Source organism: Oncorhynchus clarkii, chromosome 10 (assembly GCF_045791955.1).
Source record: "Oncorhynchus clarkii lewisi isolate Uvic-CL-2024 chromosome 10, UVic_Ocla_1.0, whole genome shotgun sequence".
In the NCBI taxonomy this organism is placed as follows: Eukaryota; Metazoa; Chordata; class Actinopteri; order Salmoniformes; family Salmonidae; genus Oncorhynchus; species Oncorhynchus clarkii.
In genome coordinates, this window is record NC_092156.1 from 15,390,119 (window position 1) to 15,414,288 (window position 24,170).

General features: G+C 40.7%; 1 protein-coding gene across 24 annotated transcripts in view; it reads left to right on the plus strand.

Annotated features, from left to right (window-relative positions):
* Positions 1–24,170, plus strand: part of LOC139418051 (discs, large homolog 2 (Drosophila)) — a 290,161-nt gene that overhangs the window by 230,801 nt on the left and 35,190 nt on the right. For 17 of the 24 annotated variants that reach the window (XR_011635267.1, XM_071167181.1, XM_071167182.1 and 14 more), the window contains 7 exons: positions 4,483–4,533; positions 7,627–7,751; positions 18,641–18,810; positions 19,191–19,327; positions 20,069–20,213; positions 20,861–21,032; positions 23,531–23,590. Coding sequence is in view for 23 of the 24 variants with exons in the window: in XM_071167181.1 (XP_071023282.1) it covers positions 4,483–4,533; positions 7,627–7,751; positions 18,641–18,810; positions 19,191–19,327; positions 20,069–20,213; positions 20,861–21,032; positions 23,531–23,590 (860 nt within the window). In the remaining variant the exon portion in view is untranslated. The remainder of the gene's footprint in view (positions 1–4,482; positions 4,534–7,626; positions 7,752–18,640; positions 18,811–19,190; positions 19,328–20,068; positions 20,214–20,860; positions 21,033–23,530; positions 23,591–24,170) is intronic. The other 7 variants (XM_071167184.1, XM_071167195.1, XM_071167203.1 and 4 more) reach the window with 3 other exon arrangements.

Here is a 24,170-nt window from a genome sequence, read left to right on the forward strand (position 1 = left end):
TTTTAGGAAAAGACCGCCCTCGATGTGACAGCCCTCGATGCAATTAAATTGAATTAATTAATTTGTGTTAGCAGCTTGTCTATGCGAATGTACGTGTGTAGACATGTATGAAACTGCATGACTCCCTCTACTATGAAAGATTACATAAAAAATATTTCAATAATATGATTTTTTTCACCTGAGGACTAAACCGAGTCGTGTGTTCCTCATCAATATGCAGTGATAGCTTTTTTTCAAACATTTCAGCAGAAAGTATGGGCACATCCTCAATTTGAACTGCATTCACACCAACTTTAACAATGGAAGTAGAGCAGGCTCTTATTTGTCTCGCCTCACATTTTCAATGAAAGTTAATCTAACAATTGCTTATAAAATTTGAATAAGTCTCATAACTCCTTTTGGGGTAAGAAAACAATTCGAATGAGGTTAACATTTTGTGAAACTATCCCCCTCTCCTCTCCTTCATCTGCACTGAGGTAAAATGACTAAAACAAAAGCGAGTTCTTGGTACATAACACCAGCATCCTCTCAATGCTCCTGTGTTTTCAGATCCGTGCAGATGAAGGAGAGAAGGCATTCCCTGTTGTCCTTTGTGTTAGCTGCTTTAGGAAAATTAATTATTTAAAGGTCAATCTGCAGTTCAAACAACGTCACGCCCTGGCCATAGAGAGGCTTTTTATTCTCTATTTTGGTTAGGCCAGGGTGTGACTAGGGTGGGCGTTCTATGTTCTTTTTTCTATGTTTTTGTTTTTCTTTGTTTTTGGCCGGGTATGGTTCTCAATCAGGGACAGCTGTCTGTCGTTGTCTCTGATTGAGAACCATACTTAGGCAGCCTGTTTTCCCACTATGGGTTGTGGGTATTTATTTTCTGTTTAGTGTTTTTATTGCACCTTACAGAACTGTTCGTTTGTCGGTTTGTTGTTTTTGTTCAGTATTCATCTTTATTAAAATTATTATGAATACGTACCACGCTGCACTTTGGTCCTCTTCTCCTTCTCCCGACGACAATCGTTACAAACTATTATAGTTTACCAAAATGACTGTTTTGATAAACCACTGTTTTAATAAACAGTAATTGAACTCCACAGGTATGCTGGCCCATGTTGAGTCAAATTTTTTCCACAGTTGTGTCAAGTTGGTTGGATGTCCTTTGGGTGATGGACCATGCATGATACACAAGGGAAACGGTTGAGCGTGAAAATCTCTGCAGCGTTGCAGTTCTTAACACACTCAAACCGGTGCGCCTGGCACCTACTACCATACCCTTTTCAGAAGCACTTCAATCTTTTGTCTTGCCCATTCCCCCTCTGAATGGCATACATACACCATCCATGTCTTAATTGTCTCAAAGCTTAAAAATCCTTCATTAACCTGTCTCCTCCCCTTCATCTACACTGATTGAAGTGGATTTATCAAGTGAAATCAATAAGGGATAATAGCTTTCACCTGGATTCACCTGGTCAGTCTGTCATGGAAAGATATGTTTTGTACACTTAGTGTATATAATTAATTTAAAAGTCCAAAAATGAATGTACAAATCCCAGATTGTCCCACACTGTGCCATCAACACCCGACACAGCAGGCCTCCACAATTAATATGAGGGAAAGAGGAGAGATCATAGAGGGTGACAGGACCAAATTGGAGTTAATTTAATTTATGCTGTGGCCTCTGTAGAAATGAGGCAATACATCATGTGGCTGTTTGAAGACTGTGGTTGTTCACTTTTAATTGAATTTCAAACCATAGAAAAACAGAATGGTACACAGTATAGCTGATGTTGTCCCTCATTGCTATTAGGTGGTGAGCCTCATCAGGAAGAGTGAGTGAGTGAGTGTGTGTGTGTGTGTGTGTGTGTGTGTGTGTGTGTGTGTGTGTGTGTGTGTGTGTGTGTGTGTGTGTGTGTGTGTGTGTGTGTGTGTGTGTGTGTGTGTGTGTGTGTGCGCACATGGTGTGTGAACAGTGACGCTCCAGTGTAATATTACCACCTTTCAGTCATAGCTGCCCTCACAGAGTAATGGCTTCAAGCTCTCAACTATAGAGACAATAATCCTATTTGACTATTACGCATAGGTTAAAGTTTCCATCACTGTGACGGATTTCTGTCATATAGAGTTAAACATTTTGGGTGGTGTTAATGCTGCTGTAGTAATAGTCTCGGTTTGAACATCAACTTAGGTACATTGCAATTGACCTGATGGGACTTCGGTCTCAGTGGGTTTCTGATATTGGCACTGAATAAGGGCAGTGATGGAAGGAGGAGAGCTCTGGACCAATGCCCAAACCGCTTTGGAAAGTGAGCCTTGTTGAAACAGCAGGTAAATAGATATGGATTTTCAGGTCCCAGACTGCATCAGCTGCAGGTGGGAGGCAATTAAATCCAAAGTAGTGCCACTGGATCGGAGTAGGGGGACGGTTGATGTTGTTGTGGCTTGTGGCTTGGACTTTGAGCAAATGCTTGGACTTCCTCTATTTTCTAAAACTAGAAGGGATTAGTTTGACCTCTGGTCTAGAAACCAATCAAACCAAGTCAAGTAGTATCATGTACTATCCGTGGCATCATGTCTTGTATTATGGGTGTCATCGTGTCTTGTGTTATGGGTGTCATCGTGTCTTGTGTTATGGATGTCATCATGTCTTGTGTTATGGGTGTCATCATGTCTTGTATTATGGGTGTCATCGTGTCTTGTGTTATGGATGTCATCATGTCTTGTATTATGGATGTCATCATGTCTTGTGTTATGGGTGTCATCATGTCTTGTATTATGGATGTCATCATGTCTTGTGTTATGGGTGTCATCATGTCTTGTATTATGGGTGTCATCATGTCTTGTATTATGGATGTCATCATGTCTTGTGTTATGGATGTCATCATGTCTTGTGTTATGGGTGTCATCATGTCTTGTATTATGGATGTCATCATGTCTTGTGTTATGGGTGTCATCATGTCTTGTATTATGGATGTCATCATGTCTTGTGTTATGTGTGTCATCATGTCTTGTATTATGGGTGTCATCATGTCTTGTGTTATGGATGTCATCATGTCTTGTGTTATGGGTGTCATCATGTCTTGTATTATGGGTGTCATCATGTCTTGTGTTATGGATGTCATCATGTCTTGTATTATGGATGTCATCATGTCTTGTGTTATGGGTGTCATCATGTCTTGTATTATGGGTGTCATCATGTCTTGTATTATGGATGTCATCATGTCTTGTGTTATGGATGTCATCATGTCTTGTGTTATGGGTGTCATCATGTCTTGTATTATGGATGTCATCATGTCTTGTGTTATGGGTGTCATCATGTCTTGTATGGGTGTCATCGTGTCTTGTGTTATGGGTGTCATCATGTCTTGTATTATGGATGTCATCATGTCTTGTATTATGGATGTCATCATGTCTTGTGTTATGGGTGTCATCGTGTCTTGTGTTATGGGTGTCATCGTGTCTTGTGTCATGGTTGTTATCATGTCTTGTATTATGGGTGCCATCATGTCTTCTGTTATGGGTGTCATAATGCCTTGTGTTATGGGTGTCATCATGTATTATGCTAATTGTTATATGTTGTTTTTATGTATTTATACTGCTGAAGAAAGCAAGTACCTTCAGGCTCAACCTAACACTTGAATTGTCCCCGCAAAAATGTCATCATGTCTTGTGTTATGGGTGTCATCGTGTCTTGTGTTATGTGTGTCATCGTGTCTTGTGTTATGGGTGTCATCGTGTCTTGTGTTATGGGTGTCATCGTGTCTTGTGTTATGGGTGTCATCGTGTCTTGTGTTATGGGTGTCATCGTGTCTTGTGTTATGTGTGTCATCGTGTCTTGTGTTATGGGTGTCATCGTGTCTTGTGTTATGGGTGTCATCGTGTCTTGTGTTATGGGTGTCATCGTGTCTTGTGTTATGGGTGTCATCGTGTCTTGTGTTATGTGTGTCATCGTGTCTTGTGTTATGATTGTCATCAAGTCTTGTGTTATGTGTGTCATCGTGTCTTGTGTTATGTGTGTCATCATGTCTTGTGTTATGGGTGTCATCGTGTCTTGTGTTATGGGTGTCATCGTGTCTTGTGTTATGTGTGTCATCGTGTCTTGTGTTATGGGTGTCATCGTGTCTTGTGTTATGTGTGTCATCGTGTCTTGTGTTATGTGTGTCATCGTGTCTTGTGTTATGTGTGTCATCATGTCTTGTGTTATGTGTGTCATCGTGTCTTGTGTTATGTGTGTCATCGTGTCTTGTGTTATGGATGTCATCAAATAATCTGAGACGCAAAAACCAGCACACAGGAAGAATTGTTCCTCATAACCCTCATGGCCAATGTTTTCCGATGGACGTACGTTTTGTTATGGATGTTGAGAGAGATTAGAAAGGAATGGAAGACACTAATAGAAGACTATTATGACTGTGCTTACCCCTCTGTAAACTTACAGGAAACAAAGTTATGCACTGGGTATAATTCATCGAATCCACTATTGTTTTCCCACAGGTCAACGGGACAGAAATTGAATATGAGTTTGAAGAAATCACACTAGAGCGGGTGAGTTGATGCACACAGTCTGAAAGGACTCTATTTAAAAGAACCCAGCGAGGACTGCAGTCATTGAAATTGAATGAGGGACGCTCATCTCAGTCATTGAAATTGAATGAGGGACGGTCATCTCAGTCATTGAAATTGAATGAGGGACGCTCATCTCAGTCATTGAAATTGAATGAGGGACGGTCATCTCAGTCATTGAAATTGAATGAGGGATGCTCATCTCAGTCATTGAAATTGAACGAGGGATGCTCATCTCAGTCATTGAAATTGAACGAGGGATGCTCATCTCAGTCATTGAAATTGAATGAGGGATGCTCATCTCAGTCATTGAAATTGAACGAGGTATGCTCATCTCAGTCATTGAAATTGAATGAGGGATGCTCATCTCAGTCATTGAAATTGAACGAGGGATGCTCATCTCAGTCATTGAAATTGAACGAGGGATGCTCATCTCAGTCATTGAAATTGAATGAGGGATGCTCATCTCAGTCATTGAAATTGAACGAGGTATGCTCATCTCAGTCATTGAAATTGAATGAGGGATGCTCATCTCAGTTATTGAAATTGAATGAGGGACGCTCATCACAGTCATTGAAATTTAATGAGGGACACTCATCACAGTCATTGAAATGGAATGAGGGACGCTCATCTCAGTCACTGAAATTGAACAAGGTATGCTCTTCACAGTCATTGAAATTGAACAAGGTATGCTCATCACAGTCATTGAAATTGAACGAGGTATGCTCATCACAGTCATTGAAATTGACCGAGGTATGCTCATCTCAGTCATTGAAATTGAACGAGGTATGCTCATCACAGTCATTGAAATTGAATGAGGTATGCTCATCACAGTCATTGAAATTGAACGAGGTATGCTCATCACAGTCATTGAAATTGAACGAGGTATGCTCATCACAGTCATTGAAATTGAACGAGGTATGCTCATCACAGTCATTGAAATTGAACGAGGTATGCTCATCACAGTCATTGAAATTGAACGAGGTATGCTCATCACAGTCATTGAAATTGAATGAGGTATGCTCATCACAGTCATTGAAATTGAACGAGGTATGCTCATCACAGTCATTGAAATTGAACGAGGTATGCTCATCACAGTCATTGAAATTGAACAAGGTATGCTCATCACAGTCATTGAAATTGAACGAGGTATGCTCATCACAGTCATTGAAATTGAACGAGGTATGCTCATCACAGTCATTGAAATTGAACGAGGTATGCTCATCACAGTCATTGAAATTGAACGAGGTATGCTCATCACAGTCATTGAAATTGAACGAGGTATGCTCATCACAGTCATTGAAATTGAACAAGGTATGCTCATCACAGTCATTTCCCATAAAGGGCATCATAGTCTAGCGTAGTCGTTAAATGCGACAGGCAGGATACGTTAATAGGCCAAGTTAAGAGGCAGCTGCTGCATACTGTACTGTAGGTAAACTGTAGGTGAGTGTGTTTAAAGTCACTGTTAGTCACCAAACTACCTCTGCCACATATGTTTCAAAACGTCTTGACCCCACAGATAAACAAACAACAAAAAGAAGCTATCTGACACAATTTTGAAGCTGTTGGAGAAGCTAGATGAATTCAAAAACTGCCAAAGACACAGTAACCCCAGGCTCAAGAAAGGGTTTCCAGCTTCATGCACCAATTTAAAATTAAAATGGGAATGCCGTCATAATTTGTTATTCCGTTATCCAAACTAAAACAGAAACCTGTTTTACTTTCCACTGAAGCAAATTGATCTCAGCCAGACAAGCTCAATAACACAAACTTCAAAGTCCTGTGGGTGTTTTGAGCAGGCCAGCTCTTAATTGGGACATAGCATTTGCATGAGAACAGCCAGGGAGAGCATCCTCAAGGCTCAATGGTGATAAGAGGATTAGCTTGGCTGTCAAAGACATTTTGACTACTGGAAAAGAATCCTCATGACCCTAAACAATGCATTACAATAGGGAAAGGTCAGATCAGTCAAAGGAAGGGAAAAGTCATCCAAAAGCGGAGCCTTGAGCCTTTGGTGCAAACTGCACAGCTCACCCTCAGGGGCAAAAGCAGACATAAACAGTGGCTTTGGGGCTAATGCTAATGCTATGTCTGTGCTATTCAGGCTTCACGCCACAGGACCCTGTATCTATGCTCTCCACTCCCATTGCCCTAGCTAGCCAATGGGCTGTGATTATGAGTGCACTTGAGTGAGCTAGCTATCATCACTTCCATCTCATCTCAGCCTGATTGAGTTCTGTTTGTATTTATGGAGAGGGAAGCTTCCCCTGAGGGAGATCAGTGGCCATTGTATTCACCATGCCCGCAGCTCAGCCTGCAGGGTCAGTGGATATTTAGTCAAGAGATGCCCCTACTCTCATCAGTTAGCAATTTAATCAAAGCGTCCACATTCATTTTGTAAGTGTCGAGGGGGATTTGGCTCATAAAACCGATGGAGCTGGGTTGTTGGCATTCGAGAATGATGCATTTTCTGCCTCAGCCTCTGTATTGTGTTTACTTGTTATGAAGTCATACAAATCGAAAATAAAAAGTGAATCCTGTGAACCCGAAAATTAAGTAAAACAGTTTTTGTCAATTTACTTTTTTCAAACTAAAAATGAAATATTGACTTGTGTTATATGTTTATTTCACTTTCAAATCGTTTATTTAGGAATGATTATTTGTTGCTATAAAAGTATGTTTTCGGACATATTTCTAGTACTAGAAATTGTTTGTTCGTATTAGTTTTCAGTAAGTTGGGGGCGTGCATAATGCAAATTAGACAGAATGTGGAATTCTGGGAAAACATGCACCTACAAGAGAATTGCTAAATTGTCAAATGATTTTAAAGGTAGAGTCAGTGATGCACAATGTAAACAGCAGTGTCAGGCTGACTTCCTGATACACAAGCATGAGGCTAAACTTCTCTGCTGTTGCTGTTCACGTGGCAGCAGATTGAAGAATACCAGCAAAACAGAAATTTTATTTTTATGTTGTATGTAATTTAGGCTAGGATACAGTTTAACATTATAAAGGAATAGAAGTGTAAAAGTACTGGTAGATGTTTTATTAATTGTTCTTCATGCTCTATAGGGGAACTCAGGGTTGGGTTTCAGCATCGCTGGAGGAACAGATAACCCCCATATCGGTGATGACCCAGGGATCTTCATCACCAAGATTATCCCTGGTGGCGCGGCAGCAGAGGATGGCCGGTTAAGGTGAGTGCTATGGATTGAGCCCTTTACAAATGAACACTTCACTCAAGACATTGAGATAGCAATTATACAAGAGCATTTTGCTGTCAGAATGAATTTGAACTTTTATTTTTTATTTAACCTTTATTTAACTACGCAAGTCAGTTAAGAACAAATTCTTATTTTACAATGATGGCCTACCCCTGACGATGACGGCCTACCCCGGACGATGACGTCCTACCCCGGACGATGACGGCCTACCCCGGACGATGACGGCCTACCCCGGACGATGACGGCCTACCCCGGACGATGACGGCCTACCCCGGACGATGACGGCCTACCCCTGACGATGACGGCCTACCCCGGACGATGACGGCCTACCCCGGACGATGACGGCCTACCCCGGACGATGACGGCCTACCCCGGACGATGCTGGGCCAATTGTGCGCCACCCTTTGGGACCCCCGATCACGGCCAGTTGTGACACAGCCCGGGAATGAACCAGGGTCTGTAGTGACACCTCTAGCACTGAGATCCAGTGCCTTAGACCGCTTCGCGACTCGGGAGCCTATGGATGGCTCGTGGACTCTCACCCATCATTTGATCTAAGTGCCTTCAGAAAGTATTCATACCCCTTGATATATTCCACATTTCATTGTGTTACAGCCTGAATTCAAAATGGATTAAATATATTTTTTTACCTCATAATGACAAAGTGAAAACATTTTTTTAGAAATTGTAGCAAATTAATACAGAAATATCTCATTTACATAAGTATTCACACCCCTGAGTCAATGCATGTTAGAATCAGCCTTGGCAGCGATTACAGCTGTGAGTCTTCCTGGGTAAGTCTCTAAGAGTTTTGACCATTATTATTTTCAAAATGTTCAAGCTCTTTCAAATTGATTGTTGAACATTGCTAGACAACCATTTTCAAGTCTTGCCATAGATTTTCAAGCAGATTAAATTCAAAACGGTAACTCGGCCATTCAGGAACGTTCACTGCCTTCTTGGTAAGCAACGCCAGTGTAGATTTGACCTTGTGTTTTAGGTTATTGTCCTGCTGAATGGTGAATTCATCTCCCAGTGTCTGGTGGAAAGACTGAACCAGGTTTTCATCTAGGATGTTGACTGTTCTTTCGTTTACTTTTTTATCCTAAAAAACTCCCCAGTCCTTAATGATTACAAGCATACTCATAACATGATACAGTCACCACTATGCTTGAAATTATGGAGTGTTAGTCAGTAATGTGGTGTATTGGATTTTCCCCAAACGTTACACATTGCATTCAGGACAAAAAGTTAATTGCTTTGCCACATTTTTTTGCAGTATTGCTTTAGTGCTTTGTTGCAGACAGGATGCATGTTTTTGAATGTTTTTATTCTGTACAGGGTCCTTTTTTTCCACTCTCACTCTGCCATGTTAATATTGTGGAGTAACTACAATGTTGTTGTATCACAGCATTAAACTCTGTAACTCTTTTAAAGTCACCATTCGCCTCATGGTGAAATCTCTGAGCGGTTTCCTTCCTCTCCGGCAACTGAGTTAGGAAGGACACCTGTATATTTGTAGTGACTGGGTATGTTGATACACCATCCAAAGTGTAATTAATATCTTCATCATGCTCAAAGGGATATTCAATGTCTGCTTTTTTTTACCCATCTACCAATACTAACTTTTCTTTGCGAGGCATTGGAAAACCTCCCTGGTCTTTGTTGTTGAATCTGTGTTTAAAGTTCGCTGTTCAACTGCGGGAACTTACAGATAATTGTATAAAAAATCATGTTATTTACTCCTGAACTTATTTAAGCTTGCCATAACAAAGGGGTTGAATACTCAAATTGAATTCATTTGTAAACATTTTGAAAAACATTATTCCACTTTGACCTTATGAGGTATTGTGTGTAGGCCAGTGTCAAAATGTCTCAATTTAATCAATTTTAAATTCCGGCTGTAACACAAAAAACTGTGTAACAAGTCAAGGGGTGGGAATACTTTCTGAAGGCACTGTATACAGTTGAAGTCGGAAGTTTACATACACTTAGGTTGGAGTCATTTAAACTCGTTTTTCAAACACTCCACAAATTTCTTGTTAACCTGTAATGGATGATGCGAATTTTCGCAGCTTTTTGTAAAAAATCGTGCAACATTTCAAAGTCCTGCTACTCATGCCAGGAATATAGTATATGCATATGATAAGTATGTGTGTATAGAAAACACTCTGAAGTCTCTAAAACTGGTTAAATCGGGTCTGTGGCTATAACAGAACGTGTTTAGGAGTAAAAATCCCTGGTAAAACTGTTTACCAAAAACACAAAAAAAATATTTGTCCGCCATTCAATGTATTGTTTAATATATGCGAATCCCCTGTAAACGCCTCCAGCTTCCACACGATGTCGCCATTGCTGTCAATTTCTGACTCATTTATCCTTGGTTACAACACGAATAGACCCCTCCTTTCTTGAGGCGCACCACAGTATGTTGTGAAACTGAAAAAATGGACGATGATTTCCAGACTTGCTGCTATCGAATACAGATCGCCCCGTGATCAATTTGATACATCATTAACGTTTATTAATACCTAAAGTTGGTTTAGAAAAGTCGTTTGAAGTGATTTGTAAAAGTTTATAGGCGACTTTTGTAATTTTACAAAGTGACGTTGCGTCTTGTAAATGGGCTTTTTGCAGCATCAGACTGGCCTTCAGCAAATGACATTTTGGGTATACAATGACGGATTTAATTGGGAAAAATACCCAATTGTGATGTTTATGGGACATATAGGAGTGCCAACAAAGAAGCTCGTCCAAGGTAATGAATGTTTTATATTTTATTTATGCGTTTTGGGTAGCGCCGGCTACCGCAAAATCTGTTGTTTACGTGTCGTGCTGGTATTTTGGGGGGGGTGCATGCTATCAGATAATAGCTTCTCATGCTTTCGCCGAAAAGCATTTTACAAATCTGACTTGGTGGCTAGATTCACAACGAGTGTAGCTTAAATTCAGTACCTTGCATGTGTATTTTTATGAAAGTTTGAGATTTATCGAGTACTATACTCGAGTACTATAGGTGGCGCTCTGAAATTTCCGCTGAGCTGTCCCTGTGCAGGGACCACCTCCGTAACAAGTTTTTAACAAACTATAGTTTTGGCAATATAGTTTTGGCAAGTCGGTTAGGACTACTACACAAGTAATTTTTCCAACAATTGTTTACAGACAGATTATTTCACTTATAATTCACTGTATCACAATTCCAGTGGGTCAGAAGTTTACATACACTAAGTTGACTGTACCTTTAAACAGCTTGGAAAATTCCAGAAAATGATGTCATGGCTTTAGAAGCTTCTGATAGGCTAATTGACATCATTTGAGTCAATTGTAGGTGTACCTGTGGATGTATTTCAATGCCACCCTTCAAACTCAGTGCCTCTTTGCTTGACATCACTTGACATCACTGGAAATCAAAAGAAATCAGCCAAGACCTCAGAAAATAAATTGTAGACCTCCACAAGTCTGGTTCATCCTTGGGAGAAATTTCCAAATGCCTGAAGATACCACGTTCATCTGTACAAACAATAGTACGCAAGTATAAACACTGTGGGACCACTCAGCCGTCATACCGCTCAGGAAGGAGACGCGTTCTGTCTCCTAGAGATGAACATACGTTGGTGCGAAAATTGCAAATCAATCCCAGAATAACAGCAAAGGACCCTGTGAAGATGCTGGAGGAAACAGGTACAAAAGTATCTGTATCCACAGCAAAACGAGTCCTGTATCGACATAATCTGAAAGGCCACTCAGTAAGGAAGGAGCCACGGCTCCAAAACCGCCATAAAAAGCCAGACTACAATTGCACATGGGGACAAAGATCGTATATTTTGGAGAAATGTCCTCTGGTCTGATGAAACAAAAATATAACTGTTTGGCCATAATGACCATTGTTATGTTTGCCATAATGACCATTGTTATGTTTGGGGAATATGATGAAAGAAATAAAAGCTGAAATAAATGATTCTCTCTACTATTATTCTGACATTTTACATTCTTAAAGTAGTTTCACATTGTCTTTGTTCGTCATGTTAGTCGTTTGGATTAACGTTAACGCTTGTATGTAAACTTCTGACTTGGATTGCATTGTAATGGATAGGCTGAAAGGGTTCGTTTTCAAAAATGTTATCTATCTATTCCTTGACCATTTGTTCCACACCCACATTGTCTTTGTTCGTCATAAATCTCACATGTGGTACTATGGCAGACTATATGCTATAACAGTATTACTCCTTGTAGAAGTCATTTGAGCCTACTTGAATGCAGAGCCAAACGAAAGTCTTCTTTAAGAGGTGGTGGGTAAATAATCAGTTCTAGATTCGGTGTGTCAAGAGAGAAATGTCACTTAGAGAAGCAATTACATGCTCTCCCTGTTTTACCCTTGCCTGACTTTGGGGAGCTCTGCTCAGCTTTGGATAAATCACACTGGCGTGTCCAATGAATGTTTTGTTTTCTAAGATGTGCACAGGGACTAATGCATTAGTGGGAAAGGCCTACCGTCTCAAAGACAAAATGGGTTTTGACACTGTTTAAGTATTATAGTCAGGCACACTTCTCCTCTTGTGGTAATTTATTCACTGCACAGTCCGGGGAATGTAGCATAACATTACTTATTCTAAGCACATTGTTGCTCTTACGTTGTAGCTGAATGTAAATAGGAAATACTCAAAAGCTTTTCTCTGGGAGCACTCTACAAAACTTAAGACTTTTGGGATGCTTAGAGCACCACTTCGTTAGCAAGATAACAGAAACTAAAAGGGAAGCTCAGGATTTGACAACTTGATGTTCGATGATTCCGCAACCTGAAAGTAGTCTATGGGCCAAGAGAAACTATCATCCATGCTTCCGTTTTCTTTAACCAGCCGCTACAAACACCAGTTATCTTTAGCAACCTCTAGCTGACAATCAATGGATGTGGTAGGGGCAATCGTGCAATCTTTTTTTTGTGTGGGGGGGGGGATAAAATGTTTTATCAGAGTTGAGGAGTAACGGATTACATGTAATCTAAGTAATGCCACTTTAATAATGTCTACATATCTTATATTACTTATATTACTCATATCACATGTATATACTGTATTGAGACCCAATTTCTGGACATTTTAATAAATGGATCACTAGGCACTTTAAACAATGCCACTTTAAATAATGCCACTTTAATAATGTTTATATTTCTTACATTACTCATATCAAATGTATATACTGTATTTTATACCATTTACTGCACCTTGCCTATGCCGCTCGGCCATCGCCCATCCATATACTTATATGTTCATATTTTCATTCATCCCTTTAGATTTGTGTGTATTAGGTAGTTGTTGGGAATTGTTAGATTACTTGTTAGATATTATTGCACTGTTGGAACTAGAAGCACAAGCATTTCGCTACACTCGAATTAACATCTGCTAACCATGTGTATGTGACCAATAACATTTGATTTGATGTAAGGGATTACAAAAAAACAGTAACTGTAATCTGTTACCAGCAAAAATATTGTAATCAGATTACAGATACTTTTGAAAAACTAGATGATTACTTCGAGGATGACTTTGAAATTCAGAAAGGATGTTTGCGATAAAAAATATTTGACACTTCTCTGTTTTCTCAATGACATTCAAAGCAGAATCGAAAAAAGGCGCAAGTTTAAGTTTGTTACACCTGAGCGAGTCTGACCACAAGTCAGAGACCACTATAATGACACACCAAATGTGTTTGATGGATCACGGGAAAGGAGCAAGAATAGGCTTTTGTAGGCTACAGTCCAAGCTATGTCTTCCAATGGTGTGACTGCTGTCGGCAGCCAAAGATTATCCAATTTCAATAAACGCTTGGAGGTAAGGATGACAACAGTGGTGTAGTCTACGGTGATACGAATATCACTTATTATTGATATCTAAATAGTGCATTGATGTGAATCACACTGCTGCTCTCTCATTTAGCTATTTGCGCCTCACGGATTGTGGTTGTTGTGGATGGCTGTTAACAAATCTAAATATCTATTTGAAACCAATAATGGTTGAATTCAAGAAGTTGAATCTACCTTTCAGTCATTGTTTTTCTAACCAGGGGACAGCCAGTGGAAAATGCACTCTTGCAACAGCTGCATAGTGCAAATCCCAGCCTATGAAATAAAAGTGTGGCTTTTAGACTTAAAGGGGCAATCTGTAGTTGCTACATCCATTTTTGGACTTATAAATTATATATACAGTACCGTTCAAAAGTTTGGGGTCACTTAGAAATGTCCTTGTTTTTGAAAGAACATTTTAAAAAATTGTCCATTAAAATAACATCAAATTGATCAGAAATACAGTGTAGACATTTTTGTAAATTACTATTGTAGCTGGAAACAGCAGATTTTTTTAATGGAATATCTACATAGGCATACAGAGGCCCATTATCAGAAACCATCACTCCTGTGTTCCAATGGCACATTGTGTTAGCTAATCCAAGTTTATCATTTTAAAAGGCTAATTGATCATTAGAAAACCCCTATTTAATTATGTTAGCACAGCTGAAAACTGTTGTTCTGATTAAAGAAGCAATAAAACTGGCCTTCTTTAGACTAGTTGAGTATCTGGAACATCAGCATTTGTGGGTTCGATTACAGGCTCATAATGGCCAGAAACAAAAAACTTTGTTCTGAGAAATGAAAGCTATTCCATGCGAGAAATTGCCAAGAAACTGAAGAACTCGTACACCGTGGTGTACTACTCCCTTCACAGAACAGGGCAAACTGGCTCTAACCAGAATAGAAAGAGGAGTGGAAGGCCCCGGTGCACAACTGAGCAAGAGCACAAGTACATTAGAGTGTCTAGTTTGAGAAACAAACACCTCACAACTCCTCAACTGGCAGCTTCATTAAATAGTACCCGCAAAACACCAGTCTCAACGTCAACAGTGAAGAGAATCCAGGATTCTGACCTTCTAGGTCACATATGTCAGAGTCAAGGCCCGCGGGCCACATCCGGCCCGCAAGAAGGTTTTTTACGGCCCCTGGGATGATCTTGATTTATTATTAGAACCGGCCCGCAGCAAGCCGGCAGCCCGCAGATCTTTTACACGCACCAATACTACATTTCCCACAATGCAAAGGTGACGCACCGAGCAGTAGGCTGCTTCATTTCAATATTTATTGGCACAGCAGTCGTCAGCATCACAGTAAAATTAACTTTCAGATACCCATCAAAAATGGCAAAACGGAAGGTGGATACTGAGAACCGGGGGTTTCAAACAAGGTGGGAGTCGGAGTATATGTTCACGAAGGTAGCTGGAAAACCTGTGTGTCTTCTGTGTGGAGAAAGTGTGGCGGTACTGAAAGAGTATAATCTGAGACGACATTATGAAACGAAACACGCGGACAAAAACAAGAATATGGACATGGAACAAAGGCTACAAAAGGCAGAGGAATTAAAACGAGGCCTCAAATCTCGACAGGCTCTGTTCAAAAAAGCCAAATCACAAGGCCAGGCTGCTGTCAAGGCCAGTTTTATTTTGGCAGAAGAGATCGCTAAATCAGCCCGGCCATTTACGGAGGGGGATTTCATCAAAAACTGCATGATTAAAGTTTGTGACGAAGTTTGCCCAGAAAAAAGGCAACTCTTTTTAAATGTGAGTCTGAGCAGAAACACCATTGCCGAGAGAGTAGACCAGTTGTCCATCAATCTAAAAGAGCAGCTTGTGAAAAAGGGAAAAGATTTTATTGCATATTCCTTGGCTGTGGATGAGAGCACCGACATTTCTGACATTGCCCAGTTGTCAATTTTCATCCGCGGAGTGGACTCCAACCTAAGCGTGACAGAGGAGTTTTTGGCTTTACGTCCTATGCATGGCACAACTACGGGGCATGATTTGTATGAAGAGGTGTCAAGATGTGTAAATGAGATGGAGCTGCCTTGGGAAAAACTCGTGGGTTTGACAACCGACGGAGCACCTGCGATGTGTGGACACAGGAGCGGACTGGTGGCGAAGATACGGGAAAAGATGCAAGAGGAAAACGCGACAGGTGAGCTGACAGCTTATCATTGTATCATACACCAGGAAGCGTTGTGCGGTAAAGCCTTGAAAATGGAGCATGTAATGAGCATCATCACGCGCACAGTTAACTTTATCAGAGCCAAAGGTTTGAATCACCGCCAGTTCAAGGCATTTCTGACGGAGTTAGAAACGGAGCATGGTGATTTGCCTTATCACACAGAGGTGCGATGGCTAAGCCAGGGAAAGGTGCTTCAAAGATGTTTCGAGCTTCGTGAGGAGATTTGTCTGTTCTTGGACAGCAAAGGGAAAGACACAACACAACTCCGAGACGAAATGTTTCTGTGTGAAATGGCTTTTCTGTGTGACATTACGAGTCATCTGAATGCAATAAACTTGCAGCTGCAGGGTCGGGATCGTGTCATCTCTGATATGTACAGTACAGTGAAGGCATTTAAAACCAAACTGACTCTGTGGGAGACGCAGATGCGGAAAGAAAATTTGAGCCACTTTCCCAGCTGCCAGACCATGAAAGAGAAGCTCTCTACCAGTGCGTTCCCGAGCACACAGTTGGCTGATAAAATAGGTATGCTTGCCGCTGACTTTCGACGCCGATTTGCTGACTTTGAAGCACAAAAAAGCAGGTTGGAACTGCTCGGTAACCCATTTTCTGTTGACGTGGAAAGCTCACCACCAAACCTCCAAATGGAGTTGATTGACCTCCAATGCAATGATGCACTGAGGGCAAAATATGCGGCAGTGGGTGCTGCGGAGTTCGCCCGTTTCCTCCCCGGCACAATGCCCCAGCTGCGCATCCAGGCTGCTCAAACGTTGTCTATGTTTGGCAGCACATACCTGTGTGAACAACTGTTTTCTTTGATGAACCTGAACAAAACATCACACAGAAGTCGACTTACTGCTGAACACCTCCACTCAATTCTGAGGATTTCTTCAGCTCAGAGCCTTACCCCGAACATTGATGAACTTGTGGAAAAGATGGGACACCACCAAGTATCACCCTCAACCTCAAACAAGTGAACATTACTGTGCAATCACATATTTAGAGTTTTTACTCAGTTCAAGTTTAAAAGTTAAAATTTAATATTTGTTTTCACTGCATGTTACTTCTCCTTAAACAAAGTGTTGTTTTTGATTAATAGATTTTTGCACTTTATTTTTTTGTATTTCAATCCAATTATATTTAAAAAATATTTCAGTTGAGTGGATGATAGAAAATTGCTATTATTGTTTTTTCTTTGAAGTAAATTTAGCCCACTTTTGCTAAAATAGAAAATATAGTCTACTGATGGTGCCTTGAATACCGGTTTCTTTCATTTAATGTTCATGTTATGGGGATATTTATATAAAGGAAATTTGTCTTTTGTGTCTGTTGAAAATTAAAGATTACTGACAGAGCCATAAGAAAATATTGCTTTATTTATCTGATCATATTGTAATATATTTGTTAGGTTTTCAGTAGGTTCAATTAGGTTCACTAGACTATATGCGTCATTTAAAAATTTTTCAATGAACATTCGAACAGTCCGGCCCTCGTCTTGTAGCTGATTTTTTTATTTGGCCCTCCGTCCATTTGACTTTGACACCCCTGTTCTAGGTAGAGTTCGTCTGTCCAGTGTCTGTGTTATTTTGCCCATGTTAATCTTTTCTTTTTATTAGCCAGTCTGAGATATGGCGTTTTCTTTACAACTCTGTTTTCTTTACAACTCCTCTATTGGAGGGATACGACACAATTCTTCCACGATAAATTCCATAATTTGGTGTTTTGTTGATGGTGGTGGAAATCGCTGTCTCAGGCGCCGCTCCAGAATCTCCCATAGGTGTTCAATTGGGTTGAGATCTGGTGACTGAGACGGCCATGGCATATGGTTTATGTAATTTTCATGCTCATCAAACCATTCAGTGACCACTCGTGCCCTGTCGAAGAGGGCATCCTGGAAGAGCCCACTCCCATCAGGATAGAAATGATTCACCATAGGTTGGAGGTGATCCCTCAGAATGACATTTAAAGAAATGACATCCCTCAGAATGACATTTATTGAATGACATCCCTCAGAATGACATTTATTGTGCATTTATTGGTGTTCACCTTGTCTTCTAAGGGGTTGAGTGGAACTTGACCATGCCAGGAAAATGCACCCCACACCATAACAGAGCTGCCAGAACTCTCATTTACTTAAGTGCTTCCTTTATTTTGTCAGTTACCTGTAGTTTTAGTAAGCAGTAGGAAAGACATATTTTGGACACGGCCAATTATATTTTTAGTTCAGAATGAAATACCTTTTTATGAAGCATATGGTGCAAACGTTTTGCTTTGCTGGGGTGTGTGCTAATGAATACACCCCAACTGTTCAGTAGTTAAACAGCTGTATAATAATCAGACATTCAACTTTGGGCATTGTACTGGAAATGCATATAGTGTACTTTCTGCAAACTAACAAAACTCACTGCTGACCAAGGCTTCATGCTGAGGATAAAAACACAGCTATTATACATGTGTAAATAGGCAGAATCTCTCGCTCTGCTTGAGTGTGTGTGTGTGTGTGTGTGTGTGTGTGTGTGTGTGTGTGTGTGTGTGTGTGTGTGTGTGTGTGTGTGTGTGTGTGTGTGTGTGTGTGTGTGTGTGTGTGTGTGTGTGTGTGTGTGTGTGTGTGTGTGTGTGTGTGTGCATAGGATCCCAGCTGGTCCCTTACAATGCGCCTCAGGAGAGTTCTGGCCTTAAACGCGGGGACATGTATATTTGTGGCCTCTCTTCACTGGGTCAAAGACTAACACTGCAGCAGGGGCCCCCTGCCACACACACTCACACACGCACGCTCACACACAAATACTGTTTCCCAGGTTTGCACTCATGTTCCCATCCTCTTCCTTCCTTTCAGAGTGAATGACTGCATCCTGCGGGTGAATGATGCCGACGTGTCTGAGGTGTCCCACAGTAAGGCAGTGGAGGCCCTGAAGGTGGCTGGCTCTATCGTCAGGCTGTACGTTCGCCGGAGGAGACCCATGCTGGAAACTGTCATTGAAATCAAACTCATCAAAGGACCAAAAGGTTACTAAACTCCCTTTCCTTTGTTTGTCTATCTATAACCATGCACATCCAATATTCTTTGTTTTGTTCAGTATTTTATCATTGGGGGTTTTGTACCCACTTCTGTTGGCAGGAATTGAGACAAACCCACTGAAATCAATTTAACATGCTACACTGGCCGCAGAAGCGGCACATCAGTGAAGCAGCAAAAACACAAGGTTCTCTTTGCTGAACCATCTTCTTACGCTTCAAATCTACTTTCTAGCGCTACAGTTGTCTGTAAAGCGTAACTTGCTGATACAAGTGGCTTGTGCTTGTGATCTGGAGGCAGCAGCCTACACCACTAAACCACCCTGGGCCACAACACATTATTTTTCAACCTCCACCCTATTTCTCATCAGGGCTGGGCTTCAGCATCGCAGGAGGGGTGGGCAATCAGCACATCCCGGGGGACAACAGCATCTTTGTCACTAAGATCATAGATGGAGGTGCAGCACAGAAGGACCAGCGCTTGCAGGTTGGAGACCGGCTGCTTATGGTAAGTTACTGCAGCTTCACTACCCCTACCCTGCCCTGTCCTCATACCGCATAGGTGGACCACTAACATACTGTACTGTGAAAGCGTTGTAACAACCTTCATAACACATGTATTCAACATCATTCATAAGGGTTTTCAAAATAGAATAGTGATTTATTTATTTATATTTTAGCCATTTAGCAGACGCTCCTATCCAAAGCAACTAGGATTAAGTGCCTAGCTCAGGGACACATTGACAGATTTATCACCTAGTTGGGCCGGGGATTCGAAGCAGCGATTTTGGTTACTGGCCCAACACTCCTAACCGCTAGGCTACCTGCCAACATTGTACAACGGAGGAGTGAATAGTGTTTCAGAAGGTTGTAAACAATAAAATATACATTTATGTTGTATAATAGATATATATATATTTTTAAAGTTATTTAATGAGACTTGTATTTTTTAAATCCTTATGAAGAATGTTGAATAAATGTGTTATGAAGGTTGTTATACAGTATAATTATTTCACAGTAATACACAAAGGTATTATGTTGTTGCAACACACCCTTTTTCAGAAGAGTGAGTTGCTTAACTGCAGGTTAATTCAACTAGCTACCTTCCTGCTGCCTCCAGCTCCGGAGGACCACAGCCATCGTAATCTGCATTTGGCAGCACCAAGTAGCATGATGTCGGTCTGGCATGTCAGGAGTGGAACACGAGGTTTAACCTGTGATTTTCTCCATGCTCTCTCCACCCCAACAGGTGAACAACTACACTCTGGAAGAGGTCTCCCACGAGGAGGCTGTAGCCATACTGAAGAACACTTCTGACGTTGTGTACCTGAAGGTGGGCAAGCCCACCAGTGTTTACTTATCAGATCCCTATGGGCCACCTGATATCACGCACTGTGAGTTTGTCACCTCTTTTTCACCGCTCTAACCACCTGTGCTCCGGCGTGAAGTTTCCACCAGCAGCAGATCTAGGATCAGCTTCCCCTTCCCCCATCCTGACCTTAAGTGGGGGGCAGTGCAAAACTGACCCAAGATCACCGCCTAGTGGCAACTTTACCCTAGTCCCCCACCTGTAGAGAGACAATTTTAGTTTGTAGTCTGAATAGTGTACAAGAGACCAACACTTAAATGGCAGATTAAACCTGCATGAGTAACCTCTACTCTTCTAGATCAGGGTAGTAATCTTTCACTTTGCAAATGAATGTTTCGTTTCACTCTGATGCAGCATGTTTGTTCAATTCTTTAGTATCATCCCTGAGTTTAGATAGAGCCTCAATTTGAATGTGATGTGTGTAGTGATTGTTTTTGAGTGCATTGTGCATAGTGTCATGTACATTTGAATGCCAAAGCATTGGATTTAGTCATATTTCTATTGTGTTTTTAGATAATGTATTATGCCAATGTGCCAACATTGTGTGAGCCTCTAAATGTGTGAGCCTCTAAATTATATATATTTGATTAAGTGATTGGTTGATTGATACGTGTAGTCAATAACTGAATGCTGAAGTCTGACGAGCAATGTACACAACTGTTTTCTTTCCAGCATTCTCTCCAGCAATGGAAAATCATATCTCTTCCGGGGGCAACAACGGCACTCTGGAGTACAAGTGCAGTCTTCCCCCCATGCCCATCTCTCCTGGAAGGTACTCCCCCCTCCAAAAACACTTACTCGGGGAAGAGGACATTAACAGGTTGGATGGTTTTTCCTTCTTACGGTAATTACATCCCTTCCTACCAGACGGCAGTAGTATTACAGGTAGAGCAATCTTAAATGACGTTACAAGTTGTGTTGGCATTGATTGCTTTGGGGATTTGTCCTCCTGCCCCAACCTCCCTTCCCACCTCCTTAGTCCCTGCTGTTTTCATCCTGTGCTCTGTGTTTTGCACTTGGGAGTCCTGTTGTTCAACTGTGTTGTCTTGTTGCACTGTTTTTAATCTGGCGCTACTTTGTAGAGACACATGTGGACACATGCATGGTCAGTGTGTGCACCTTTTCCACATTGCTGTAGGTTTTTAAGCTTGCTCTTTGAATCTAATAATATAATGTATGTGAAAATGGGCCAGACTATTACGGATCTGAATAATTTATTCAATTTAACGGTCCAATGGAAGTGTTTTTATCTTAATATCAAATCATTTCTGGGTAACAGTTAATAGATTTTCTACTAAAGTTTCTACTAAAGGAGAGAAGTGGAGTGTTATGCTGGAGTAATATAGTGATGAGGCTTGTGGTGATGTCGTATTCTCCTGCTGGCCACTGTATGGATCAGCATTTTGTCCCTGACGCATGGCAGACGTGTTACTCCAAGCGACATCCAGGCTGCGTGTTGATTGGCTCAATGCCCAGGCAAATTCAGAGCAACACAAAATGACTTAGCAGTCCTTATGGAGAAAATATGTTTCAAACCTGTCATCAGCGTTCTAGAACAGAAAGACAGTCTTGATCACTACAAGACGAACTAGGACAACTGCAGGTTAATTTAAGAACTTCCTACTGTACCACATCAATCGAATTTGTCTTCTTGATATGTTTGAGAAATTAAACAGAATGCATAAATACTATAGTGCCAAATCATTTCAATATATGTTTTAATCTGCACAGTTTTGCATCTGTAAAATAAAAAAATATTGTAGTATTGTGTTCTAGTTCAAAGATTCATACAGTTGAGAATTTAATAGATGGTTTGAGATAGAAAGCACACTGGACTTTAATTCAGAGGGTGGCCCCACTAGTTAACAGGGTTGGGGTCAATTTGAATTGAAGTCAGTCAATTGAGGAAGTGATATTAATTTTTTTTTTTCAATTATTGAATAGTAATTGCAGTTTACTTCCTGAATTGACTAACTTCCATTCAAATTGACCCCAACCCTGCTAGCTTATAGAGAACCAAACTTGCCATAAATAAATGCAGACGTAAATAGATAAATACATGAATAAATACATTCACACATAAATAGATAAATAAATACATGGATGAATGAATGCACACATAAATAGATAAATAATTATTAGCCCTTATTAATTTATTAATTTATATTGACTTCATTTATTTATTTTTGAATTTCTTGCTCCAATATGATAATGAGGGGGTGTCAAGAAAACGTATGTGGGTGGTATCCAACACATCATTGGTTGATCAAAGTCAAGACGTGTTGCTCTATTGCATTATTGAAGAATGAAAATGAAGTCACTCTTCATACTGTCCTGATGGGAAAAGTAAGCTCATTCTTAATGTTTCTACAAGAGGCAGCTGGGAGCTGGGATCTGATTGGGTTTCATTAAAAAAGCTCAGAGAAGTGAGCTAGAGAGTGCAGGAGGAGAGGAGAGATATCTGGGTCTTTGCTGTACTACAGCATGCTCAGAGCTGTGGCCAAGTAGAGGCATCACGAGTCTGGGCCATGCGACATAGTGGGGGTAGTAGGGGGAGGGGTGGAGTGGTGGGGGTAGTAGGGGGAGGGGTGGAGTGGTGGAGGTATAGTACTGGGAGAGATAGAAAGTGGGCCACTGAGCAGGCAGGCTTACATCCAACCACACTGATTTAATCTGCAGGAGAAAAGCATGGCTAATGCTGCCCTACAACCAACGGAGCATCACACACACACACACAGTAACACACATACAGACACACACACACAAACAGTCTTAAAGTAATGCACATGCAAGTGTTTTAGAAAACCTCTTAAAATATACAAAAATAAATAGCACAGAAATGCACACATAATGGACACATACTGCACACAAATCGTTACTAATTTGATCAATCACTCACTCGTTACATTAGTTAAATGTAAGGTGCTACATTATTGATCCATATCAACCAGGAACCTTTAGCAATTAGGACTTTGGCATTTTATAAATGCATTAAGTGGTGGTTCCTCTTGTAGTGTCTTTTGTAAGGAATTTATTGCTGTTTTTCAAGTCCAGCAATTCACCCTGACCAAACACTTCGTGTCATCCTCTGTAGCATGCGTCCAACTGTTTGTTTTGTCAAACACAAAAACACGTGCATGATTTTTGTTCTTCATTTAGTTTTTATGCTAAATGCCAACAAACTAGTTTGTAAATATAAAGCTATTGGTGTTCGTAATTCTAATTCATAAAACCAAGTAAAATCTAATTCTGTTTGCAGTTTCTTTCGGTCTTCTTGGCGTTGCCTCTCTGATTCAGACTATTATGCTCTTCCTTTATTGGTCTTATCTCTTCCCCAATCAGAAATGCCTCGATAGATGACGGGGAGGCTCACAGGTTTGAGTCGCAGCACTTCCAGTTGAGGTGAGACATTTCAAAACGGCCGCTGACTTGGCCCTCATGTTTGCTCTCTCATTCCATCTGTGACACATCTCTTTCCTAATTGTGTCTTTAAATACAACACAGCCTATACAGAGTGGCAACAATTTCATGTGCAAAAGTAATGTGCAAATCCCCAAAATTACCATAAACCTCATTGTAATCTGGCAGTGTGATTTAACAACTTGCATTATAAAGAGGTGCCTATTAATGTATATTTATTTATTTTTATTTATTTCTATTTATTTAACCAGGAAAATCCCATTGAGACACAGGGTTATTTTTTGCAAAGGAGGCCTGGCCAAGTACGCGGCAGCAATCAATACAACACCATTGTTTTAAACATCTATGCAGGCTACAAAGGTAGAGAGAGTTTACCCAGATTGGCTTTGTAAATGAACACGTACTAATATCTGCGCACATAAAGCAAGGTCCAACCCACCATATGGTTCAAGGTGCAATGTTGGGTGAGTGACTTTGCATTTGTAACAATGTGTAAGGATGCATGATCAACAGAGTCCAGTCTCTTTAACACAAAAGAGGCTGCATGCAGATACAATAAGTC